General features: G+C 45.5%; 1 protein-coding gene across 4 annotated transcripts in view; it reads right to left on the minus strand.

Annotated features, from left to right (window-relative positions):
* The window catches only part of ZC3HAV1 (zinc finger CCCH-type containing, antiviral 1), a 61,454-nt gene that overhangs the window by 23,624 nt on the left and 12,064 nt on the right, over window positions 1–25,766 (minus strand). The window contains exons 1-8 of one of the 4 annotated variants that reach the window (XM_042925996.1): window positions 23,390–24,314; window positions 20,850–20,985; window positions 15,825–16,077; window positions 11,159–12,295; window positions 10,615–10,713; window positions 7,183–7,306; window positions 3,691–3,865; window positions 533–653 (exon numbers count right to left, since the gene is read on the minus strand). In XM_042925996.1, the coding sequence (XP_042781930.1) occupies window positions 533–653; window positions 3,691–3,865; window positions 7,183–7,306; window positions 10,615–10,713; window positions 11,159–12,295; window positions 15,825–16,077; window positions 20,850–20,985; window positions 23,390–23,409 (2,065 nt within the window). In that variant the 5' untranslated portion in view covers window positions 23,410–24,314. Of the gene's footprint in view, window positions 1–532; window positions 654–3,690; window positions 3,866–7,182; window positions 7,307–10,614; window positions 10,714–11,158; window positions 12,296–15,824; window positions 16,078–20,849; window positions 20,986–21,321; window positions 21,510–23,064; window positions 23,329–23,389; window positions 24,315–25,766 lie in introns of those variants that run through there. The other 3 variants (XM_042926001.1, XM_042926011.1, XM_042925988.1) reach the window with 3 other exon arrangements.

Genomic DNA, 25,766 nt, shown 5'->3' on the forward strand with positions numbered 1-25,766 from the left:
GGAGCCTGCTTCAGATGCCGTGTCACCCTCTCTCTTTGCCCCTCCCCCACTCACGCTGTCTCTGTCTCTCAAAAATGAATAAACGTTAAGAAAAATGTAAAAAAAAAGAAAAGATAAGAAAAAGGAAAAGTGATGGATAAAGCCACTAACCTAGACGATGAAGCCCAGAAGGAACAGGGAGGTTTTACAATTCTGAAGGCACCAATGGGTCCAAAGTCTCTACTGTAGTCATCAGCACCTGAACTTTTGCCTCGGCCTGGGAAACAGCCCGTCCATTTAGTCCAATGCCCGCATTTTACAGATGAGGGAGCTGTGGCCCAGACAGGCCAGGTGCTGTTCCCAGGGTTACGTAGAGAGCCAAGGCTCTCCAGCACAGGTCTCCACTGGCTTCCACACCACCATCCCGCGTGCCTTGCTAAAAAGGAACCCTGATGCTGTGTTCAGCGTGTATATACACTCTGCTCCCATTCCCACGTGCACACCGTGTGCCAGATTCCAACAGTAGGGGTCACTGCCAAACGCAGAGTCTTACCCATAAAACTCAGCTCGTAGCTCTGTGAACCCGCCTGAAATGGCACAATTCCCCTCGGAGAGCACAGAAAGAAAGACTCCAGGTACGAAGAGTCGACGTTTGCAGCTTGCTGTTTGTCGACCTGATTGAAAAAAAAAAAGGTAAAGACACTCGAGGGTAGGCTTTTAAGAAACCTCTGCCATTGTATCTTACACAATTGTATTTTAGCCACGGGACTTAAACAGGAATGCAGCTTGCCTCCCAAACCAGGCTGTAAAGGTTGCCAGGCTGGGGCCACGTCTCAAGGCCTACGTGAAGGGTCTAGACATCAGAATGGATGGGTAAAGGGAAGCGTGTGGATTCTAGTGAGGAGACAAGCTAGGCCACCATTCCACTGTCCCCACCCAACGCAGGGCTGGCAGACCAGGGCAGACTGCACGTAAGCCCGAATAGGAGGGGTTCCCAATATTTAATGGCAAGGAGACACTTGTTCATCATGATCTAAACTGGAGGAGTTAATGACAGCAAGTTCCTGCTGGCAGCCTATGATGGGGAGGGGCTACTGGTCCCTTTAATGACACTCTGGATTCTGAGGCTTTCAGCTACACATACCCCTACTCCTTCCCCAGTGAAGATGCCTGCCGGATATAAGGCGAGGGGGCCACAATGAAAGCCTTCAAGGAAAATGTCTTGAACTAGGTCTCTTTAGCCTGGAGAGGAGTATGGTAAGGGCAGGAAAGCTGGGTCCCAACACCTGTACACGGTGTAAAGCTGGAATAAACTAGAATGTGGTTCAGGAGGTAGCACCAGGACAAACGGGTGGAAGCGACAAGGAGGCTAAGGAGGCTAACTTTAGAAGAACTTTCTCAACCGCATTATCCAACAATCTTTTTTAATTTTTTTAAAATGTTTTTTATTTATTCTTGAGAGAGAGAGACAGAGCATAAGCAAGGGAGGGGCAGAGAGAGAGAGGGACACAGAATCCGAAGCAGGCTCCGAGTTGTCAACATAGAGCCCGACGCGGGGCTCGAACTCACAAGCCGTGAGATCATGACCTGAGCCGGAGTCTGACGCTCAACCGACTGAGCCACCCAGGTGCCCCACAGCATCCAACAATTAACCCCGTGAAGATGTTTGTTGCAACAGCTGCTGGGACATGATCTGTCAGGATCATTGTAAAAGAGACTACCATCCTTGGTGGGCAGTAGGAAATGAGGTATCCAAGATTAGGTAGATGACGGCCCGGGTAATTCACATGCCTTCCTACGACCCCAAAGAGCAGTGACTTGGGCAAACGCCTGTGAACACAGGGAGCAGCAAGGTAGGTCTGTCACCTCTGGGGACACTGGTTTGCCAATGCGAATCTCTGTCCTCATCTCCCATTCTGACAGCTGAAGTCCTATATCTCTGCAGGACCCCATTCTAGGCTGGAAGGAATTTACTCTAGGCCAGGGCCTTTCAAACTCTAATTTGTATGTGAATCACCCAGGAATTGTTTTAAAATGCAGAATAAAGGGGCGCCTGGGTGGCTCAGTCAGTTGAGCGTCCAACTTCAGCTCAGGTCACGATCTCGCGGTATATGGGTTCGAACCCTGCGTCGGGCTCTGTGCTGACCGCTCAGAGCCTGGAGCCTGTTTCAGATTCTGTGTCTCCCTCTCTCTCTGACCCTCCCCCGTTCATGCTCTGTCTCTCTCTGTCTCAAAATAAATAAACGTTAAAAAAAAAATTTTTTTTTAAATAAAAATAAAAAAAATAAAATGCAGAATAAAATTCTGGGAACTGGGTTTTAATTCTGCATTTCAAAGAGCTCCCATGGTGCCAATGTTGTTGGTCTGTGGACCTGATTTTAACGAGCAAGACCCTCACGTCTAGATCAGCATTGTCCACTGGAACGTTCTGGAACATTTCACTGGACATGTTCTCTGTGTTTTCCCCTGTGATAGCTGCTCGCTACAAGTGGTCGTAGAGCACTTAAATGTGACTATTGTTACCGTGGAATTGAATTATTCGTTTTGTTCAAATTCAATTAACTGAAGTTTAAAATTAAACAGCCACAAGGGGCTAGTGGCTGTCCTACTGGACACACCGAGGCAATTTCAGTGTCTGAGCATTTGGACAGCCTCTCAAGCTTCACACTTGGTTCTCCTTCGGGCCCTTCCCTCACACTGTACTCCAGTTCTGATTAAGTGAATGAATGAATGAATGCATGGTAGGGTCTTCGATTATTTTTTTTTCTCCCAAAAGACTTGAATGTGTATCTCATGTTCAGTAGCCAGGTCTTGGCTTTTGTCCTGTGCCTACATTACTGCCTTGATCTAGAGCTAAGGCGTGTCTTTGCCTCGGGTGGTTCTCTCGGGCCATAGGCTCCCTGCCCCTCTACACCAGCTGTCACAGGTACACCAGCTGGTAAACATCTCCTTGGGTCCGGATCCGCCTGATGCAAACCCCGTGACAACCAGGCCCCGCCCTCCAGCTGTCACTCTGTCCTGCACCATTGCTGCCCAGCTGCCCGTCCATTCAATCATCATCCTGCCCAACATCACTTCCTCTCCCTGTCTACCATCTATGTAGGGCCAGGTCTTGGTTAAGCACTTGAACTTCCTTAAAAGGATATCAAGTCTACATTCCGGAGAGTTCACAGTCAAAGCATATGCACCTGCCCTGGGTTGACAAAAGCTGCTGTTGTCTCCCTTTCTACTAGGGGGGGCTCCTAACCCAGAAATCGCAGTTGCCCCAACTCATATTAAAAATTCAATTGCAGGAGGGGCACCTGGGTGGCTCCGTCTGTGAAGTGTCTGACTCCTGATTTTGGACAAGGTGGTGATCTCACGGTTGGTGGATTCCAGCCCCCCGTCGGGTTCTGCGCTGACAGCATGGAGCCTGCTTGGGATCCTCTCTCTCTCCCTCTCTCTCTACCCCTCCCCCTCACTCTCTCTCTCAAATAAATAAGCTTTAAAAAAAGAAAAGAATTAATAGCTGTTGCTGTTGATGAATGCAATCCCGGAGTATATGTTTGCTACAAAATACACCAATACAGTGGTGTATAACGTGAAAACGCACTAGTTCAACTACACCCATGTGCCATGGGTAACCATGCAGGTGTCAGACATTTTATTAATATTTTTTCCTGAAGTGGCCGAGTTTAAACAAGAGCCTCCACAAGGAGGAACGGTACTCACCTTCTCCCCATATTGAACCCATCTGTCCGATTTGCTCCTCCAGTACCAAATCCATTTTGTGGCAAAGACAAAATTGGTCAGCACTGTGACAGATGAAGGTGTGGAGATACGCCGGATAGGATTACAATTACAAACCATCATCTGGAAGTTGATGTTCTTATTTCCGATAGAAAAGCTGAAGGGGAAGAGTTTCAAGTTAACAAAATACCACCCCGATGTTTATAGCAGCATTACCAACAACAGCCAAACTACGGAAAGAGCCCGGGTGTCCATCAACCGATGAGTGGATACGGATATAGTATATCTATGCCTATATATATATATATAAATACACAACGGAATATTACTCAGCCATCAACACGAATGAAATCTCACCATTTGCAACGACATGGATAGTGCCAGAGTGTATTATGCTAAGCAAAATAAGCCAATCAGAGAAAGACAAACACTATATGATTTTACTTATATGTGATATTTAAGAAACAAAACAGACGACCACATGGTCACCTGTGGTCATCAGGGGGTAAAAGAGAGAGGGGAAACAAACCATCAGGGACTCCTAATGACAGAGAACAAACTTGAAGGTTGATGGAGGAAGGTGGGTGGGGGATGGGCTAGATGGGGAATGGGGACGAAGGAGGGCACTTGTTATGATGAGCACGGGGTGTTGTATGTAAGTGACAAATCACTCAGTTCTACTCCTGAAACAAATATTGCACTGTATGTTAACTAACTAGAATTTAAACACAAATCTGAAAGGAAGAAAATTAAAAATAAATATAAAACTGTGCCCACAAAACTACTGATTGGCTTAATATTAGCAACTCATGGTAGGTCAGTTTTTTCAAGTAATACTATTTTTTTTCTAAATTTTTTTTTTTAACGTTTTTTTTATTTTTGAGACAGAGAGAGAAACAGAGCATGAACCGGGGAGGGTCAGAGAGAGGGAGACACAGAATCCGAAGCAGGCTCCAGGCTCTGAGCTGTCAGCACAGAGCCCGACGCAGGGCTCGAACTCACAGACCGTGAGATCATGACCTGAGCCGAAGTCGGACGCTTAACCGACCGAGCCACCCAGGCACCCCTCAAGTAATACTATTTAAATAGTTACATAATGTGGTCCAAGACCTTTTCAGGAAGCCAGGAAAGTCAAAGTTATTTTCATAATAATACTAAGACATTATTTGCCTTTTTTACTTTCATATTCTCACAGGTGCACAGTGGAGTTTTCCCAGAGGCTACACGATGTGTGATTCTACAGCAAATTAAAGAGATTTGCAAAAATATAAAACAATGGCATTTTCTAGATGAATTTTTTTGCTTTGTTTTGGAAAACACCTACTATTTATACATAAATAGCTACTACATATGATAATATATACTTATATAAACATAGTTATATAAAAATATGGTATTTATGTTACCATGTAATGAGTTTGTATTATTTTTCAATGAATCCATAAAAATTGAATTTTTCTCCGTTTTGATTTTTAATATGGTAAATACTGACAGGTACAATTCACATAAAGAGAGGTTCTGTGGGATTCTCAATATAGTTTAAGACTGTAGAGGGGACCCGAGACCAACAAGTGTGAAAATTACTGCTCTAAGAAACACCTCCTACATCAGTGGTTCCCAATGAGCAATGGAGACATTTAGCAATATTGAAAGACTTTTTTGGGGGGCGCCTGGGTGGCGCAGTCGGTTAAGCGTCCGACTTCAGCCAGGTCACGATCTCGCGGTCCGTGAGTTCGAGCCCCGCGTCAGGCTCTGGGCTGATGGCTCGGAGCCTGGAGCCTGTTTCCGATTCTGTGTCTCCCTCTCTCTCTGCCCCTCCCCCGTTCATGCTCTGTCTCTCTCTGTCCCAAAAATAAATAAAAAACGTTGAAAAAAAAAAATTAAAAAAAAAAAAAAAGAAAGACTTTTTTGGTTATAACAATAAAAATCTAGTGGATAAAGGCCAGGAATGCTGCTAAACAGCCCCCCAAAAGTAAACAATTATCTAGCCCCAAAAGTCAAGAGTGCTAAGGTTGAGAAAGCCAGAGGCAGATTTTCCTAGGGGGGAAAAACACACCTAGAAACAAGTAAGTAGCTGATGCTACCCTCTAGTGGCAAAATGCAGCAACACAGAATCTCCACCAAAAATTCACTATACAGATGACATGTTTGCAATTTCCCCCCAGAGAATTCCCTTATAGGGGCGCCTGGGTGGCTCAGTCGGTTGAGCATCCGACTTCAGCTCAGGTCATGATCTCGTGGTCTGTGAGTTCGAGCCCCGCGTCGGGCTCTGTGCTGACAGCTCAAAGCCTAGAGCCTGTTTCAGATTCTGTGTCTCCTTCTCTGTCTCTGCCCCTCCCCTGCTCACGCTCTCTCTCTCTCTCTCTCTCTCTCTCTCTCTCTGTCAAAAATAAATAAACATAAAAAAAAAAAAAGAATTCCCTTATAACAGGAAGGACAAAGAGGAGGAGGAAGAGTTGTTAACAGAATCATAAACACAGAAAACAAATTGGTGGTTGCAGAGGGGAGGGAGTGGGGGGATAAAGGGAAGTAAGGGATACAAACTTTCAGTTATAAAGTAAATCACAGGGATGAAAAATACAGCATAGGGAGTAGGGAAGAAAAAAAGAATTTCCTTTAGAAAGCTAGGAGGCACTTTATAAATACGGTCATGTATGGTATCACCCAATTCACCCCTGGCAAAAACAGGTAAGTTATCCTCTTAGATACCTCCAGGATTGAGAAACTAGCAAACACAAAGGAAGGTATAAAATGCTAAAGCAGACAACAAAATGTGCCCTAGAACTGTATGAAATTACTCAAATCGCGTTCTACAACTATGACATTGAGCCAAAGGCTAATTTTGAGCTACAATCACTGTACTTTCCATAGTCCTATCATGAGCTGACAGTAATACAAGCTGAACTCTGTGTTGTGTTTTTCTGCAGGACATACTGATAATAACTGTGTCACTGTTTAAATCATATAAATTTGTTGGGACACCTGGGTGGTTCGGTCAGTTAAGCATCTGACTTTGGCTCAGGTCATGATCTCCTGGTTTGTGAGTTAGAGCCCCGTGTCAGCAGGCTCTGCGCGGACAGCTTGGAGCCTGGAGTCTCCTTCAAATTCTGGGTCTCCCTCTCTCTCTGTCCTTCCCCCCAACCCCCCCCCCCCCGCCCCGGGTTTCACTCTGTCTCTCTCTCTCTCTCAAAAATAAATAAAAACATTAAAAAAAAATTAAATCACACGAGTTTGCAAATAGTCCCAGAATCCCTAGTATTAATTAGCCAGGCTCTTCGTGACCTTAAATCTACCCAGCTCGTGTTTTTCTTCATGAACTCGGCAGGCATTTGCCATTTTAATTTCCAGAGTTATCTCAAACTTGAAGGGGATTCTGAAGGAAAATGGTTTTTCCTTCTCACCGTAAGCCTAGCACTATGCTTCCCTTTGATGGCACTGTGGACCTCAGAGGCCACAGTCTGGCCACCAACTTACCTGCGGATCTGGGGGTCACAATAGGCCTTCTCAATGTTCTCCATGGGCTGGAGGTCCATCCAGGTGTTTGCAAGTAATATCTGCCACCGGTAAGGCAGGTGGAAGTGAACTTTGTTGCAGCTTGCTACAAAGACAGAGAGAGGGGGTCTGAGGATCTGGTGAGTGGGCGTTCTAACAATTCAACCAAGTTCATTGCTGACGTTCCCCATTGAGGGCTGCCTTTCCCACCCTGCCAGGCTTGCACGCTAACACATTTCCAGGCTACGCCTTTGCCCATTCCGGTTCCGGCCCACACTGCCCCATATCCGTTTGTTCAAGTTCCCTTATTACCAACAGAGACTCATCAAAAAACAAAACTTCCGGGGTGCCTGGGTGGCTCAGTCGGTTAAGTGTCCGTCTTCAACTCAGATCATGATCTCATGGTTCATGGACTTGAACCCCCCATCAGGCTCTGTGCTGACAGCTCAGAGCTTGGAGCCTGCTTCGGATTCTGTGTCTCCCTCTCTCTCTGCCCCTCCCCCAATCGCACTGTCTGTCTCTCTCTCTCAAAAACAAATGTTAAAAAGAAAGAAAAGAAAAAAGATAAGGAAAGGAAAGGAAAGGAAAGGAAAGGAAAGGAAAGGAAAGGAAAATTCCCCTCTCCCCAAAGAGCACTTTATCCAAATGGAAATCTGCGGTCATTATAAGTTTATTGTTACCCTCTCTGCACCCCCAAGGGGTATGTGTAAACAAATCGCTCTCTAGCATCAGCAACTGTATTTCCTTGAAGCCCCGGCCTAAGATTCAGCTCTTCCAGAAAAATTCCCTCACTCAACTCTATTCTTTCTTTTAAATTTTTTTTAATGCTTATTTATTTTTGAAAGAGATAACTGGACAGAGCGCGAGCAGGGGAGGGGCAAAGACGGAGACACAGAATCCAAAGCAGACTCCAGGCTCTGAACTGTTAGCACAGAGCCCGATGGGGGCTCGAACCCACCAACCACAAGATCATGATCTGAGCTGAAGTCGGATGCTAAACTGACTGAGCCATGCAGGCGCCCCGTGCAATTCTATTCTCATCTGATTTGTATTTTATATTCCCTTAGCCAGTACCCAGTATCCAGTTGGTACTTACATGATTTATGTACTTATTTAATGACCTTTCCTCATTTGTGGATGTTTGGATGCCCACCTTAATTACAAACTCACTGAAGAAAAGCGTGCATCGTTGTTTAGCTGACGCCCCCTTTGCGTGACTGGCATAGGGGTGCACACTCAATACACCGCTACAAAATGAATGTTTACTGAATGATAAATTAACATCATAAGGGGGCACCTGGGTGGCTCAGTCGGTTGAGCGATTGACTTCAGCTCAGGTCATGATCTCACACTCCGTGAGTTCAAGCCCCGCGTCGGGCTCTGTGCTGACAGCTCAGAGCCTGGAGCCTGCTTCGGATTCTGTGTTTCCCTTTCTCTCTGCCCCTCCCCTGCTCATGCTCTGTCTCTCTCTGTCTCAAAAATAAATAAAAACATTAAAAAAATTTTTTTTAATTAACGTCATAAGCCCATTAATACAGGAATACAAAAAACAGTTCTGTCCTTCAGTTTTCAGTATGTCATGTTTACATCATTTTGAAAGGCTCAAAAGATGTGTGATTACTTTGAAACCAAAAGAGGCAGATTTCGACATCCCAGGAAAACCCAGAGTGGCAATGACTATGGTCTGGCTGATTGAAAAGTATATAACCATTCATCAAGTCCGAAACTCACACTCCTTAGAATGGCTACTCTAAAACCAAACCAACTCAAAACAAAAAGCAAGTGTTGGCGAGGACACGAGGAACTCAAACCCTCGCACACTGCTAGTAAAAATGTAAAATCGTGCAGCTGCTGTGGAAAATGGTGTGGCAGTTTCTCTAAACATCAAACACAGAATTGCCAAAACAATTTTTTTAATGTCTATTTATTTTTGAGAGAGAGAGAAAGAGACGGAGTATGAGCAGGGGAGGGGCAGAGAGAGAGGGAGACACAGAATCTGAAGCAGGCTCCAGGCTCTGAGCTATAAGCACGGAGCCCGATGCGGGGCTCGATCTCATGAACCTTGAGATCATGACCTGAGCCGGAGTCAGATGCTCAACCGACTTAGTCACCCAGGCGCCCTGACAAAACAAGTTTTTAAAGAAACACAGAATTACCATAATATCCAGTGATTCCACTCCTGGGTGTATACCCCCCCCAAAAAAGCGAAAGGGAGCGAAAGTGCCAGGGACTGGAGGGACTGGAGGCAGCAGGGGAATGAAGCGTTGCTGTTCAGACGGTATTAAAGGTTTACTTTTGCAAGAGGAACAAGAGTCCTGGATTTTGGTGGCATAACAATGTGACTCTAACACTCCTGAACTGCACACTTAAACATGATTAGGATGGGGCACCTGGGAGGTCCAGTGAGTTAAACGTGACTCTTGATCTCGGCTCAGGTCATGATTTCATGGTTCGCGAGATCGAGCCCCACGTTGGGCTCTGCGATGACAGCTAAGCACCTGCTTGGGATTCCCTCTCTCTCTCTCTCTCTCTCTCTCTGTCTCTCTCTCTCTCTCTCAAAATAAATAAATAAACTTAAAAAAAATGATTAGGATAGCAAAATCTGTGTTATGTGTATTTTACCACAATTAATTAAAAATGAAGAAAAAAATTAAAAACTTGATTTTGAGAACACAGGGCAGCATCTTCCTTTTCCGGCACAGGTCAGTGAGTCTAAGACCACTCAGGGGGTCAAGCAGAGGAGATCCAGTGTGATGCACACATCTGGGGCTGAGCCATGAAAAGGAGAAAGTGGTAGGACGCTGAGAGGACAGCCAATTGTCCCAGGCACTGTTCCATGGGAAGCCTGGTGGGAGGGCACAGTGACCAGGTATGGCTCCTTGGCTGGAGGGCACACAGTCTGTGGCATGCAGACTCAGGCCATGTGTGAGGATCAACTGTGACGAGCCCACGGCCCAGAAGAGAGGCAATGCCTCAGTGGCAGGACCTGAGCTGTGAAAATGCGTCGGCCGGGAGACCTTTATTTCTGGAGATTTGTTTTTTGTTTGTTTGCTTTTAGTAGATGACAACATGGGTCTGACTAACTAGAATATTTTACCTAAAGCCAAATTACAAAAGGAAAAAGTCTACCATGCAGGGGTGGAGAACCCAGGCTGGCTGGGCAGTTTAGGGTCAAAACCCAACTTGGCTAGTTACGTATGTGAGGTCTTAACCTCTATGTGCCTCTAGTTGCCACATCTGTAAAATGGGTTAACAACAGAACCTACTATTAGGGCTGACGTGAAGTTCAAAGATGATGGACCATCATCAGGTATATGTTGACCATGCACCTAACATACACTAAAAGCTCAATAAATGTTGGCCGTATTACTACTAATAAAGCTTCTGCTTCTAGAAAGTCTTTAAGTAACTCACCAAGGTGACAACCTTTACACAGATGGTCAAGACAAATTTCCTGTGGGCTACAGTCATCCATCCTGGAAGAGCTGGTATTCTCAACGTCAGATGCAGAATCTATAAAACAAAAGAGAATGCACGTATGCCGATCTCAGTGTTTAAACCCAAAATCAAGACACCTGACCTCACAATGGGAAAGAGTATCTGTAACTGGGACCATGTTCGAGAAAATTCTAGATTCACGTGTTGCTCGTGAGAGCCTAGACAGCCCCTCAGTAAAAGCCAACATGAACATTTGGGTCATGTGAGAGTGATGCTTAAAAATAACCAAAAATAAACCAGGGCCAACCTAGTCCTGTTCTCAGTAAATGAGGCGGCTTATTCCACACGATACAACTGGTTGGTCCTTCAACCTTCATGTCAGTCTCCTCAGCAGTAACACCCCTTCACCTAACCTTCCGACTCTACGTCCCTTAGTATCTACTGGGGAACATCCAAAGAGAAGCCACCGGCCTGCTGCAGACACAAGTCATGGGGCCCCCTTTGTCCTTCAGTGACTTACACAGATCACAGCTTGGACCTACAAGGTCACCGGCAGGGCCAGCAGAGATCTGGGCAGGGTTCGGACCATGGGTTGCATAGGCTGCAGCTCTGTTGCTTGAGAAGGATGTAGAAGGTGGCACCTTGGGCAGAGTGCTGACTTGTGTGGGGGCAGGGGTCTCCTGAGGAGTTGGCAGGCCTTGGGCTCCCAGACCCGGACTTCCGAAGTACAGCACGTTTTTATCCCCTCTGCAGGTCAATGTGAAGCCAAAACCAGAAGCACCAGTCTTATTTACATCAGTGGTTTCGTCCGCAACTTGACTAGAGCCATTTGCTGTGCTGTGGATGGATTTACCAGGCCAAACTGTCTTCTCACTGTGGTTACTGTTCACAGAGGCCGCTGCTGGATCGGCGCCATCTGTAATTTTGCCAGTGGTCTGGAGACCACCGTGAGTAGTTCCAGTGTCCTGATTCCTAGGTAACGATTTTTCTCTCTGTCCGCTGGTTGTGGTTTTGTAATTTAGAGAACTTGTGGAAGCTCCATCTGGGGCCGCGCCATCAACATTATTATTGAAAAGCGAGAAATACTGGACATTCTGATTCCCGCTTCTGCCCTCGGCATTCGTGCCATCTGTGGAAAGCATCCCCACGCTCTTTCTGGTGGTTGTGGTTTCAGGTGTCTGTGGAGAAGCCAGAGGGGAGCCAGGGGCAGCCCGACTCTGGGCAAACAAACTCCCTCTCCCGGTGCCTTTGTCATTCAGCCAGGACGCAGGGCCCCTCCGGTTGGAAGCTGGCATTGGGTCAGAAGGGAGGGAAGTGCTGCCTTGATTCCCGAAAAAGAGATCCTCTGGACCGCCATTCTCTGAAAACCGCTGGCTTCTTTCCATTTGACCTGATCCTCCAAGATTATCAACCTTAGGCGAGACCGGGGAAGGCTGAGGGCAATCTTGACTTCCCAAATGCATGAACTTGTGGGCCAGCTCCCCTACGGGCATGTCATCCAGGGGAGGCCTGTGGCCGATTTGATCTGAACTGGGGGTGCTGGACTTCTGAGTAGAAGCGGAAGCAGGTGGGAGAAATTCTGGACCGCCCTGAAACGATCGTTCTCTGCTCTTGCTTCTCCCTCTGTATGCCACATCTCTACGATGGGAGCAAGGAGCTAGGAAAAGAAAAACACAAGGAAAATTAGCATTAACAGGATTAGGCTCTTGCTACGGTTCTTCCTCAGCTTTTCCGAGTTTGCTACCCAAGCTCTATTAAATTACTTGTCCCAATCTGGTGTGTAAAAATCTGGAGAAGCTTGTCAAGAGGACGAAGGAATCTGCTCTTGTGCTAGTAAGAAATACCACCCCATGGTCTCAGATAAGAGTCAGAGTGAACCTGGCTCTTCTCGACTTCTCTCTTGAGACTCAGATATGAGCCCTAAGCCCCCACACTCATAGGTGGGGCTGTCCACTATGCTCTGGTTCAAGCCAACAGTCAACCGCTATGGCGGACGGAGAGACCAACTAGTTCAAGTCAGGGAGGATTTTTCAACGCATTTAGATTTTGCCCATATTGTGATGAAGGTTCCCCAACAAATTAAGGATTCACAAAATTTTCCAGAGCTTTTGCCCGCTTGGGATTCTCTCTCTCCCTCTCCCTCTCAAAATAAATAAATAAAAACTTTAAAAAAAGAAACATTTAAAGAAAATAACTGGTGTGTGAGCTGTGTCCCTCGGGAAGGCGTGCATGTGTGATAGGTGTCGTATGGAGTATGTGTGTATGATGTGATCGTACGTGTGCTTGTGTGTGGTATGCACGTATGTGCATGGTGTGTTGTGTGTGCATGAGTGTGATATATGAGCTACTGTGGGGGGAGGAAGGGGAGGAAGAGGTCCTTTTCTTCAAATTTCAGAGGGCAGCAGGAATAGTAAAAGCAAACAGCCTTCTCCTGCCAACAAAATAGTTAATTAAGTAAATTAACCAGGGCGGATAATAAAGATCTCTCTCGCACACACTGAATTTATACTGGGAAACTACACCAGGAAACATCCTTCCAAGCGTTCCCCTGTTCAGAGAGCGCTGTGATGTGGGAGAAAAAACACCAGATGTGGGGCCAGAACACCTAACCTCTGCGCCCCTGTCTAGCAGCGTGAGGCCTTGAACGCATCACTTTTATTTACTCATAGTAAAAACGATTTAAGACTGCTTGCAATAAAAGTCATCTAAAATGTTTGAGCCTCGGTCTCCTTACCAATTAAGGCTAATAATATTCCTGCCTTTCTTTATAGCTTTGCTGTCAGGAACAATAAGGAGATATTTTGGGTGAAAATACCTGGTTGATTATAAAGCATTTCTCGAATAAGGAGGTGTTATTGTTTATTACGTATCATAGAATCTTAGAATTATGTATTCTATTTGTTTTATAAAATTCATGTCTTTCACAGCCATTTCACCAAGGCATAAAAAAATTGCAAGTGTTAATATCATCAGACAATGTGAAAATGCTCAAGAAACAGAACTGATCGGGGCACCTGGCTGGCTCAGTCGGTTAAGCATGCGACTCTTAATTTTGGCTCAGGTCATGATCTCACAGGTTCGCGGGTTCAAGCCCTGTGTTGGGCTCTGCGTTGATGGCACAGAGCCTTCTTGGGATTCTCTCTCTCCCTCTCTCTGCCCCTCTCCCACTCACACGCACATGCTCTTTCTCTTAAAGTGAGATTAAACATTTTAAAAATCTCAAAAAAGAAAGGAATGGAACTGACCACTTCCCACCCGTCGGAATGGCTAATAACCTAAAAACAGAGAATAACAAGTATTCAGGTATTGGTGAGGAGGTGGGGAAACTGGACCCCTCGTGTATTGCTGCTGGCAAGAGAAAATTGGCGCGGCTGCTATGGAAAATGGGATGACGGTTCCTCACACAATTAAACATAGAATTACCGTGTGACGGTAATTCTCCACACCCAGCTGCCTACCCAAAAGAATGGAAAGCCAGGTCTCAAGCAGGCCTCTGTGCACCCGTATTTCACAGCAGCATTATTCACAACAGCTAACGGTGGAAGCAACTCAAGGACCCAGCCATGGATGAACGGATACACAAACTGAGGCATACATACGGTGGACTACTATGCAAAGTGAAATAAGCCAGTGTCACAAAAAGACAATTCCTGTGTGATTCTACTTATATTTGGTACCCAGAGTCGTCCTATTCATCGAAACAGAAAGTAGAATGGGGGTTGCCAGGGGCTGGGGGGCGGGAAGAGGGAATGAGGTGTTTGTTTCATAGGTATAGAGTTTCAGTTCTGCAAGATGAAGGGAGTTTTAGAGATCGGCTGCAAAACAATGCGAATGTACTCAATGCCACTGAACACTTAAAAATGGTCTGGGCGGGGGGCGCCTGGGTGGCTCAGTCGGTTGGGCGGCCGACTTCGGCTCAGGTCATGATCTCGCGGTCCGTGAGTTCGAGCCCCGCGTCGGGCTCTGTGCTGACAGCTCAGAGCCTGGAGCCTGTTTCAGATTCTGTGTCTCCCTCTCTCTAACCCTCCCCCGTTCATGCTCTGTCTCTCTGTCTCAAAAATACAATAAACGTTAAAAAAAAAAATTAAAAAAAAAAAATGGTCTGGGCGGGAGGCGCCTGGGTGGCTCAGTTGCTTAAGCGTCCGACTCTTGATACTGGCTCAGATCAGGGTCTCGCAGTCGTGAGATAGAGCCCAAGTCAGGCTCTGTGCTCACAGATCATGGAGCCTGCTTGGGATTTTCTGTCTCCCTCTCTCTGCTGCTCCCCCACTCGCTCTCGCTCGCTCTCTCTCTCAAATAAATAAACATTGAAGAAAAAAAATAACAAAAATAAAAACTAAAAATAAATACATTTTTCCAGAAATAGTACTGAGGACTGTAATTAAATTGCATATAGTTTTGCATTAATGCTAGATTTCCTGCATTAATTGTATTGTTGTTATGGAAGACAGTAGAGTGGCCCGGTTTTGAGGAAGTGTGTGCTGATATATTTAGGTGTAAAGGCTCCTGATGACTGCATACCTCAAATGCTCTAACCACAAAAATGTTATATGTGTGTGTCAGCGTTGATATATCGAGACAAAGGGATAGAATAATTGTCACGGAATATTTTGGGGACAAAATGTTAACAAGTGGTGAAACTAACAAAAAAAATTGTCTTCCTCCCTTAAAAAAAAAGCTTCATCAATTAGCTTTTAAAACTCCTTTTTTAAAGTTTATTTATTCTGTGAGAGAGAGAGAGAGAGAGAGAGAGAGAGAGAAAGACAGCGGGAGCAGGGGAGGGACAGAGAGAAAGAGAAACAGAGAATCCTAAGCCTCAGAGGCCAATGCAGGGCTCAAACTCACGTACCATGAGATCATGAGCTGAAACCAAGAGTCAGACACTTCACCAACTGAGCCACCCAGGCGCCCCACCAATTAGCTTTTAGAAAAACAATAAACATTTTAACAAATCAGGAGGGGGGGGTGGTAGGTGGATAGTGGTTAGCATGAAAATCAAATTGCAAAATTGCACATATGCTATGATTATAATTATGCAAAAATTATGTATACATGTAGACAAGTCCTGAAAGGGAAAACAGTCTTACACGGGGAGATAGAAATGATTATAGGTAAAGTTACACTTTCCTTGTGATTTCTGCTTATTTCCGTTTCTTCTGCAAATGGAAAAGTAGAAAAGCATTTACCTTTGCCCCTGGGGTGTTTCTTTCGGCCGTGCTTGCTGTTGCAGATATCCTGGATGTTCTGAACCACGCTGGGGCTCAGCCCGTGCTCCCTCATGATGGCCAGCACCCTCCTATCCATCAGGTTATGGGACCTGAGGCAGTTGGCATAACCGCAAATCCCTCGGGTAAAGTGCTCGCAGATGTGGAGTCTTTCGCATGATGGATGCTGGTCACAAATAACTTTTCGACCCTCTCCCTTATAATTTTTGCATATCTGCAGAGAGAGAAACAAGAGCCTGAGACGGTAACACCTTGCCTCATCTGCCACACATTCATGAAGAAAAGCCTAAGTATGCAAAAATGTTGGAAGCAAGCAGGCATACAACAAAGGAGAAAATGCACGCGTCTTCCACAATCTATGATGAGTTGTATTCTACTGATGATTTATTTGGGGTAGAAGAGGCCTGCAAACTAACGAAAAGAAACATGAATTTAATAACCTTTTTGAAGAATCAAAATAAGATGGCCGGCCATAGGTAGGACCAAACAGGACCCAAAGGGAGCCCTCCGTCACAAAGGAACCCCAAAGAGGAAGGCTATCAAGTCTTACCTGCAGTTAAAAAGACACGTGGATCTGGGGCACCTAGGGGGTTCAGCTGGTTAAGCGTCCGACTCTTGATTTCGGGTCAGGTCATGATCTCAACTGTCCATGACTCTGAGCCCCATGTCGGGCTCTGCGCTGGCAGCTCAGAGCTTGCTTGGGATTCTCTCTCTCCCTCTCTCTCTCTGCCCCTCCCCCACTCACGTACACGCTCGCTCTCTTTCTCTCTCTCTCTCTCTCTCAAAAGAAATAAATTAAAAAATCAAAAAGACACGTGAGTCTTACAACTGTTGTCTCTACTAGGTAGAATGTGGCAAAGTTCCTCAAAAGGGCAAGTAAAGAAGGTAATTTTTATATTTCTTTTTTTTTTTTCTTTGAGAGTTAGACAGAAATGAGCTGGGGAAAGACAGAGAGGGGGGGAGACACAGATTCTGAAGCAGGCTCCAGGCTCTGAGCTGCCAGCACAGAGCCCCACATGGGGCTTGAATTTGTGAACCAGCAAGATGGCGACCTGGGCCAAAGTTGGGCGCTCAACCGACTGAGCCACCCAGGTGCCCCTATATTTCTATGTAAGTAGAAATATCTGCACATCTAGCTCTGCAGACATGTAGTTCCTACTGAAAAGAGGGCATAAGTGCTTCTTACTGAAATACTATCATGGTGGCCAGACCATATGATGCAGGACTGCAAGACACAGATTTAAAAGTCCGCAGCCCTACAACCAGCTAAGTGATCTCACCTGAATTACTTACTCCCCAGCCTGTTTCCTTTGCTGTGAAGGAGGAAAATACTTGCTCTGTCCACCTAACCCAAGATGTTGAGCAGATTAAATAATCAAATATGCAAATGTGCCGTGCAAAATATAAAATGGGCTACAGATGTTTGAATCATTACATAAAGAACCCTAAAGATGAAAACATTTATCAATGGTTCCAAGAGACTGAGCAAACCACCTCATTGGTTGACTGATTTATCTGGGCACAGGGACATGAGATTCAGACTCTAGCCAACAATTTAAGTACACAGACAACTTCGGAGACCTGATTCAAACAGGTATCATTGCTATAGAGCCTATGATCCAGATTCCAGACTCTACACCATCTGTGCTCCAGGTGTGGTCCCTGGATGGGCAGCATTAATTCCACCTGGAAACTTACATGCAAATCCTCAGACACTTCCCCATATCTTCGGTCAGAGTCACCGGAGGTGGGGCCAGCACTCTGGCTTAACAAACCCTCCAGGCAATTCCGACGCTCACTAAAGCTTGAGAACCAGTGTCCTTGAGGCTTGGGCAGAAAAACAATCAGCAACTTCACAAATGCCACTTTGGCTAACAATCCTATGACGGTCCTAACGAGTAAGTTAAGAATGCTCCTGCCTTTATTAGGCCAGAACAAATGACAACATGTCTTCCTTTCATAAGTACATTGTAATTTTACAAGCTTATATATCAGGAAGTCAGGTTTGCCGGATGCTTTCATGTTCTCACAGGTCAAGGCAAAGTGACAAAGTGTGAATATTTTAAGGTTTTTAGGACAGGAGTGTGTCTTGTCCATTGCTGCCTCCAAGATTTAACTCAGTGCCTATCACTTGCAGGCGCGCCTAAATGTTAGCAAAACAGCAAATGAAGCAAGACCCAGGAGGATTAAATGCCTTGTCCGAGATCACACAAGTAGTTGGTGGCAGTCAGGACTTTGAGAGACATGGAAGGACCATTGTTGACCAACTATTCCTTGCACTAGCTGAACTCTAGCTGATTCCTTCCTGCTGGACCCCTATGACAATATTCCACCCTACTCACCCACACTAGAACACTCCGGTAGGGACTCTCTTGCCCAACATTTTCGAATACACACTCATGCTACCAAGGCTCTCATCGATTTTCCACTACAGGACCCAGCCCCTCAGACATCTAGTCCAGGAAACAGGGCAGTCTCTCCGTCTGCAATCTCAGCCCTGACGAATGGCAAATGGCAATTAACTTCGTTAGCCGTGAGCCTCCCAGCCCACTAATCATGGGTACTAAATTCTTAAAAGGGAAAGGTGTCCGTGCCTCCTTCTCTGGACTGTGTGATAAACGATGACAAGAGCATTCTTCTAGGAGGACTTTCATAGTGCTTTTGTCAATGGGCTCTTCTGGGATCTCTCAGCAACCGCACCTTCTAGTAGGTTCTTAATTGTTGGCCTCCTCCCTAGAGAATGGAAGAGGTGCCACTGCCCTTATTCTCCAAGGACTTGATATAAAAAGTCCTTGGTGACTTTGGGAGAACTGAAGCAGAGATCAGATCTACTGAGTGACCTTCCCAAACTCCCAACTTTAACACGAGACTAAGGGTGGACCATGAGTCAATGCTCTTCTCAAGCATCCTAACAAGCCTTCATTCATTGTTCCATCACATGAAAGGAAAAGGGAGGGATGCCCCTGTTCATCAATGGGACCTTTAATGAGGTTGGTGTATAAGGTACATTCCCCATGCTGGTAGCCTTAGGGGGCTGGGCTGACACGTAGGCCAAAGACCATAGACATCTCAAGACAAGATCTCTAAACCTTGGGCTCCTGGAAACAGAGAGAGAGACAAATCCAAGTATCCAGGTGAAAGAATGCATGTGGCAGGGAGAGAAAATGGGGAATATTTTCCTCCCCTCATCCCGCTCCCCAAACATTTTTATAGAGTGCTTTGCATTCCTATCTTTCTTGAGCTCAGTGGTCAACTCAAAATCACCCCTCTTGTCATAAGCTTTTTCTTCCCTTAGGGAAACACATGAACTTAGAATCCAAAAATGCTTAACCTTCATGGGGCACCTGGGTGGCTCAGTCGTTAAGTGCCTGACTTGGACTCAGGTCATGATGTCAGAGTTTGTGAGTTCGAGCCCCGTGTAGGGTTCTATGCTGACAGCTCAGAGCCTGGAGCCTGCTTCGGATTCTGTGTCTCCCTCTCTCTCTCTTCCCCTCCCCTGCACTCGTATTCTCTCTCTCTCAAAAATAAATAAACATTTAAAAAAAAAGTTTAACACCTTCCAAAGGACCCTAATAGCTATCTTGTCTTATATAAAAGCACATCTGCATTCCAATCTTGCTTATCTTATCTCCGCCCCTTCCATCCACTCTACATGGGTCCTTTCATTATTGTTCTGTGCTTCTCTTCCAGCGTGAGGGTAACATCTCTGCTGGAGGACTCTTCTCAGGCCAGGTACCATTCTTTAAACACCATCCTCCGATTCAAGTCAATATTCCTACATGGATGAGACTGCCATTAACTATCTGCCATTGTCCCTCTCTTTCTTCTGGTAACAGAAGCTTCCAAGTTTTAGATGCACACATGGTTACCTATCCAGAAACTACATTTCCCAGCCTTCCTTTCAGCTAAGTGTGACCATGTGATAAGCTCTGGCCAATAAGATGGGAGCAGATGTGCTATATACAATGTCCAGGTCACGTCTTCTAAAAAGGAAACTGCCTTCCACTTATTTCCTCTTCACATCCCTGCTGGTAGGAAAATGGTGACAATAAGAACAGCCTCACTGTACCTGGAGATGGAAGCCACATGTTGAAACAAAAGAGAGGTTTACCTACTGGCCTGAGTCCCTGAATGACATCGTGGAATCCAGCTGCCCGACCCCTCCACTGGCTACCTGCCTACCTACATCTAGGCAAGACGAAAAATCAGCAAACTTTTTCTGTAAAGGACCGGATGGGAAATGTTTTAGGCTTTGCAAGCCATTTGGTCTCTCTTCCAACTACTCAGCTTACTATTGCGTTAAGAAAGCAGGAATGGACAATATGCAAATGAATGAGTGTGGCTATTTCCAATAAAACTTTATTTATAAAACCAGGTAGCAGGCCATATTTGCCCCATGGGCCATAGTTTGATAACCTTGGATCTAGACTATCAAGTGAGAGAGAAATAAAATTACATTTTATTTGTAGGGCGCCTGGGTGGCTCGTTCTGTTGAGTGTCCTACATTTGATTTTGGCTCAGGTCATGATCTCACAGTTCTTGCATTCGAGTCCTGCATCAGGCTCTGTGCTGACAGCTCGGAACCTGCTTGGGATTCTCTCTCTCCCTTTCTCTCTGCCCCTCCCCTGCTCTCTCTCTAAATAAATAAGTTTCAAAAATTCTATTTTATCTGGATCAGTACATTTTGAGGTCTCTGGTACAAAAGTGCTGCCTGTACCCTCAACCAATATACCCTGTCATCTTCCAAAACCTCAATTCAAAGCCCGCCTCCTTCCAGGAAGCTATCTAGATGTAAAGCGTCAACTATTCTTACTACCGCATCTTCAGATCACTTCACATAGGAAGGAAATTTCTGGAATCTTTGGGTCACTCAGCAATAGCCACCTGTTGACTGCCATCTGTAGAGCCTGGTGGGAACTTTGAGTCATTGTGTTTCAACACTGCCAATATTCTCTCTGCTGCTGAAACGAAGGAATCATAACTCACCTCCGGCATAAAAAAGGGGTCACTTTGGACGAGGAGCACTGCTAATTCCTCTTTGTTCAGTCCAGAGAGCTCATGATTTTTCAGGACCTTGAAGTTCTCTTCCGAGAGAACCTCGTGAGAATATTTGCACAGATTCCTGAAAGAAAACGATAATTGTTAGTGTCACCCCTTCACAGAAGTTAAGAAAAACAGATCATTCAGGGAACTTTCAGTTATCAATGTCCACATCCCTTGGTTACTAATCCTGCCTAAAGAATACACTTTAAAAATATAAATGGATGGGGCACCTGGGTGGCTCCATCAGTTAAGCTTCAGACTCTTGATTTCGTCTCTCTCTGCCTCTCTCTCCCAAAAATAAATAAATAAACTTTTAAAAAAAGTCAACAGGAAAAAAGGTTCCATTTCTCAAATATTTTAATGGTACACAATTATTCATCGCTTTACTTCTCATGTCTTATATACCGATGCATACCTTTATGATTTGTGTGACTGCAAAGTAATGGAAGAAGCTCTTAGCTGTAGGTGTCAAACGACTCTACAGAAGAAGAGGCAGAAATCCCCTTCACTCTAAGGCACTGATGATCTACGTCCACACCGCCCAAGAGAACACATTCATGATGATGGAACTGTTCTAGAACCTGAGCTTTCCAAATACGGCCACTGAGAACTTGAAACATAGCTAGTGAGACTCAGGAACTAAATTTTCTATTTTACTTTATTTTAATTAATTTAAATTTGAATAGCCACATGTGACTAGTGCCTACCATGTGGATGGCAGAGACTGAAGTTGCCAGTGTTAGAAGTGCAGCGGGAGAATCAGCGTCACCATCGCCTGGGAGCCTGTCAGAAATTCAGAATTTCTGGCCCCGCCCCAGTTATAATGAATCAAAATCTGCCTTTCAACAGCATCCCCAAACGACTTAATGACATTAAAGCCCAAGAAGCACTGATCTAGAGCATTGAAAAACCCTGACAGCAATGTTGTTTTCATTAGACAAACATAATTTGACAGTTATCAAGTGTCCACATAACAAACTCATTCCACTTTTAACTTAAATACACTACCAGTAACTGTTGCCAAAGCCCTCAGATTTATGGTATTGATAGTTACTAATATGATGGGAGGTTAATATTTTCTAGTTGGCACAACCATTATCAATTGTCAGGCGGTTAGGTAATGGCCAGGTTTTCACTATAAAAACAGCTACCTGGCTACAATTACCTTTGTACAAATAACCTTCCATCTTCTACGTTATTTTCCTGGGATTTACTCCTTTGGGAGTATTGCCTCAAAGGACACAGTAATTTTCTTGGCAGCTTGTGTTTCCTTTTGATCTACTGCTCTCCAGGAAACCTACCAGCAACCTGTGGCTTTGTCTATTTCCCTGCAAGCACATTAACAAGGAGTTTTATCACTTTTGCTACTTCAGTAGGCATGAAATAGACTTAGGCTTTTAATTTGCACTTTATTAACAAGGCTGAATATTCCCAAATGTTGTCTTGATGCTTTTATTTCCTTACTTACTCCTTCCTTTCCTTCCTCCCTGTCTGTTCATCTCCTTTAACTGTTTACCTAGTGGAGAATGGTTACTGACCTACAGATTTATAATGGATCATTGTATTTTTAAAAATTAATCTTTATCAGCCTTGTTTATTTCAAATAGCTTTGCATTTTTTCCCTTTTTACCAAGAACTTTAAGGTGGTTGTTGCTGAATTGTTTTATGATCAGACCCTTCCAACCTGCCTTTCACAATTTTAATACTTGACTCTTGATTTTAGCTCAGGTCATAAGCTCATGGTTTGTGGGCTCAAGCCCCATATTGGGCTCCTCACTTAGCAAGGAATGTGCTCGGGATTCTCTCTCTCCCTCTCTGTCTGCCCTTACCCTGCTCTCTCTGCCTGTCAAAAATAAATAAACTTAAAAAAAAAAAATCTTAAAGAATAAAAGTCCGGGGTGAGTAGAGCATGCGACTCTTAATCTCAGGGTTGTGAGTATGAATGAGCCCCACATTGGGTGTAGAGATTACTTTAAAAAGTCACTTATTCAAATGCTGCTGTCGGTGTGTAAGGCATTTCTGAAACTCTCTCGAACTGCCTTCAGATCTAGCTATGGAATCTCCTAAAAAAAAAAAAAAAATCACAGAAATCACGGAATCAACGACTTGCGTTTGCTACCATCTGAGCTCTTAAAACCCAACCAGCCCTCCCACGCACTTTGCTTCTTCGAGAAGTCCGGCGCAGCTCGTCAGTCTCTGGTGACAGTCTCTATCCTAGCCATTTTCTCAGGCAGGCCCTTCTAGGTCTCTGGCGCCTCTTGATAAAGCTGACATCGGCTCTCTCAGCTTGTTTGGGGGCTCTATGGTTTCAGATAACTTCTCCCAGCCCTCAGCACCTGGGCTAAGGCCAGCCTAAGCCCTCAGCAACTGGGCTGAGACTTCACCTTATCACTCCTCCCACCCCCATGGGAGGGGGGAATCTGAACGGAATCTGTGGCTGGGAGGGCCCAGCCTCCAGCCCAGGCCGAAAGCCCCTCCATTACCAGATGAATGTGAGACTCATTAAGTATAAGGCTTCTCATTCTACAGGCCATTCTCATTAACGACCCTCGTGGGAGGGAGCTGAAAATGACCTCGGTTGAAACAAACACCCCACAGCTAGAAGGTTCCGCTGGTCTGTCTCAGAGATACCTGACAACTGTTACTTGAAAGGAATTTAGAATCTTCACTTTCCTCTCAGCTCCAACCCAGATATCCTGCACACCGTGCCAAGACTATGTCCCCCTTTGTATGGCTAAATAAGCGTCATGGTAGAGGACAGAGCTCCGAGAGGCAGCCTTGGTCTAACCTGTCCTAGCTGAGGAGGAGTGGGGCACTTCCAAGGTCCCCAAAGTCAACAGTTCCTCTAAATAACTCAAGACCACCAGGCAGCCCAATGGGTCTGCCTGAAACCCGGAGTCAGTAGGCTTTTCCGAGCTCACCCACGACACTCCCGCCCGAAGAAAGAGCCCCAGCTGCCCGGGCCGGGTCCTGGCTGGGGCCTGAATGAAGGCTCAGTTTCACTCCTCATTTCTCTCTACCCTCAGGCAAACTGCTCATTCCTCCAGACTCATGACACTCACCTGCCACCCAGCTTCAGTCTGCAACATCTACGTCCAGCCTCTCTGACCTGCAGGCTCCTCCATGGGAGGCCCTACTCCATTTCCCCACATTCCCTGGATGTCTCCCAACTCCTCAGGGGCTTTCTCTTTGCCCTAATTTCAGCCTGTTGGGTCAGCCTCGGGGGTGGGGCGGTTCAAGCTCACCTGTTTGGGAGTTAAGCCCAAGAGTACAAAACCCAAGGTGTATTGCACGTTTACTGAGGGACGGCAACCATGCCTCTGTTATTTAATATAGTCACCGCAATAATCCTATGATGTAGTGGTTTACTTTTTACTTTGGGAGACTGAGGCTGGATAAAATGGGAAATCAAAGGTAACTCCAAAAAAGGAACCCCAATCTAAAAAAACAAACAAACAAACAAACAAAAAAAAAAAACCTAATCTGGTAAAAACAAAAACAGATTGAAACTTTTACAAACCCAAAAGGGGAAAAAAAAAAAAGAAAGGAAAGGAAAGGAAAGGAAAGGAAAGGAAAGGAAAGGAAAGGAAAGGAAAGTCATTCTGGCTTATTTAAACCGCTATTCCCCACTATTAAATGGAAAATCAATCAAGAGTGGAGTAGAAGGAGAGAGAATGCACAGAAATCACATTAAGGACATCGCATGTAGCAAGGACACAAGAAACGATAGAAACTATTTCTTACAACTTGCATTGAGGAGACAATTTCAGCCGAACCGGTTGCAGTTAGAGCCGGATGGAGGTCATGTTTTAGGTTTCAGGTGGCAGAACCTTCCTTCCCACTTTGTGCTGACCACTCTGCCCCAGCTCCAGGGCCGTAATGTTGACCAGGAGGCTTAAGTGGGGAAAAAGAGTGAAAATCTGCCATGGCTTCCTCGGGTTCTCTAAGCCAGTGGTTCTCAAAGTGAGGTCCCTCGACCAGCGTCACTGGAAGGTTGTCAGAAATGCAAATTCTCAGGTCCCATCCCAGACCTACTGGTTGAGTCTCAAACTCTTAGCGCTGGTCAGAGTCATCTAGAAGTTTTGTTAGAGGGGGAGCCTGGGTGGCTCAGTCGGTTAAGCGTCAGACTTCAGCTCAGGTCATGATCTCGTGGTTCGCAAGTTCAAGCCCCACGTCGGGCTCTGTACTGACAGCTGGGAGCTTTGGAGCCTACTTCAGATTCTCTGTCTCCTTCTCTCTCTGCCCCTCCCTCGCTTACATTCCCTCTCTCTTTCTCAAAAATAAGTAAGTAAACATTAAAAAAAAATTTTTAGAAGGTTTGTTAGAACACAGGTTGCTGGGCCCCACCCCGAGGTTGTGCTCCGTAGGTCTGCGCATGTCTAACAAGTGCCCAGGTACTAAAGCCGCTTGCTGCTGCTGGCTGGCTGGGGACACTTGCCAGTAGAGGCTCCAGCTACCTTCTACAAAGGACAGGGGGGCCTGCAGAAGGCGGGGGCACGGCCACAGAGAGTCCCCACCTCCCAGCACAGAGACGAGCTCTCCCGCAAACCATTATGAAGTGCTCAGAGGGAAAGCAAGTGTTGGCACAATTCTGCCTGTACTTGGAGCAGATAAACTTCAAACAGCGTGAGTTGGGGTGGGAGATGATAACTTTTTATAAAAAGGGCAAAGATGGCCTTGAAAGAGGCAGAATGGTCTCCGCTTCAGGGATCTCGGGCCAAAGCCTACAAACAAATGACCTTTTTTCACTCTTCCCTTCCAGCCGCAGAACAAAATGTTATTTTAACCCTGGCAATAAATCCTCCCCCGCACCTCAGATGAGGTCTGGGCGGCGGAGTGCCTCTCATCCCTGGCTACGCA

Source organism: Panthera leo, chromosome A2 (assembly GCF_018350215.1).
Source record: "Panthera leo isolate Ple1 chromosome A2, P.leo_Ple1_pat1.1, whole genome shotgun sequence".
In the NCBI taxonomy this organism is placed as follows: Eukaryota; Metazoa; Chordata; class Mammalia; order Carnivora; family Felidae; genus Panthera; species Panthera leo.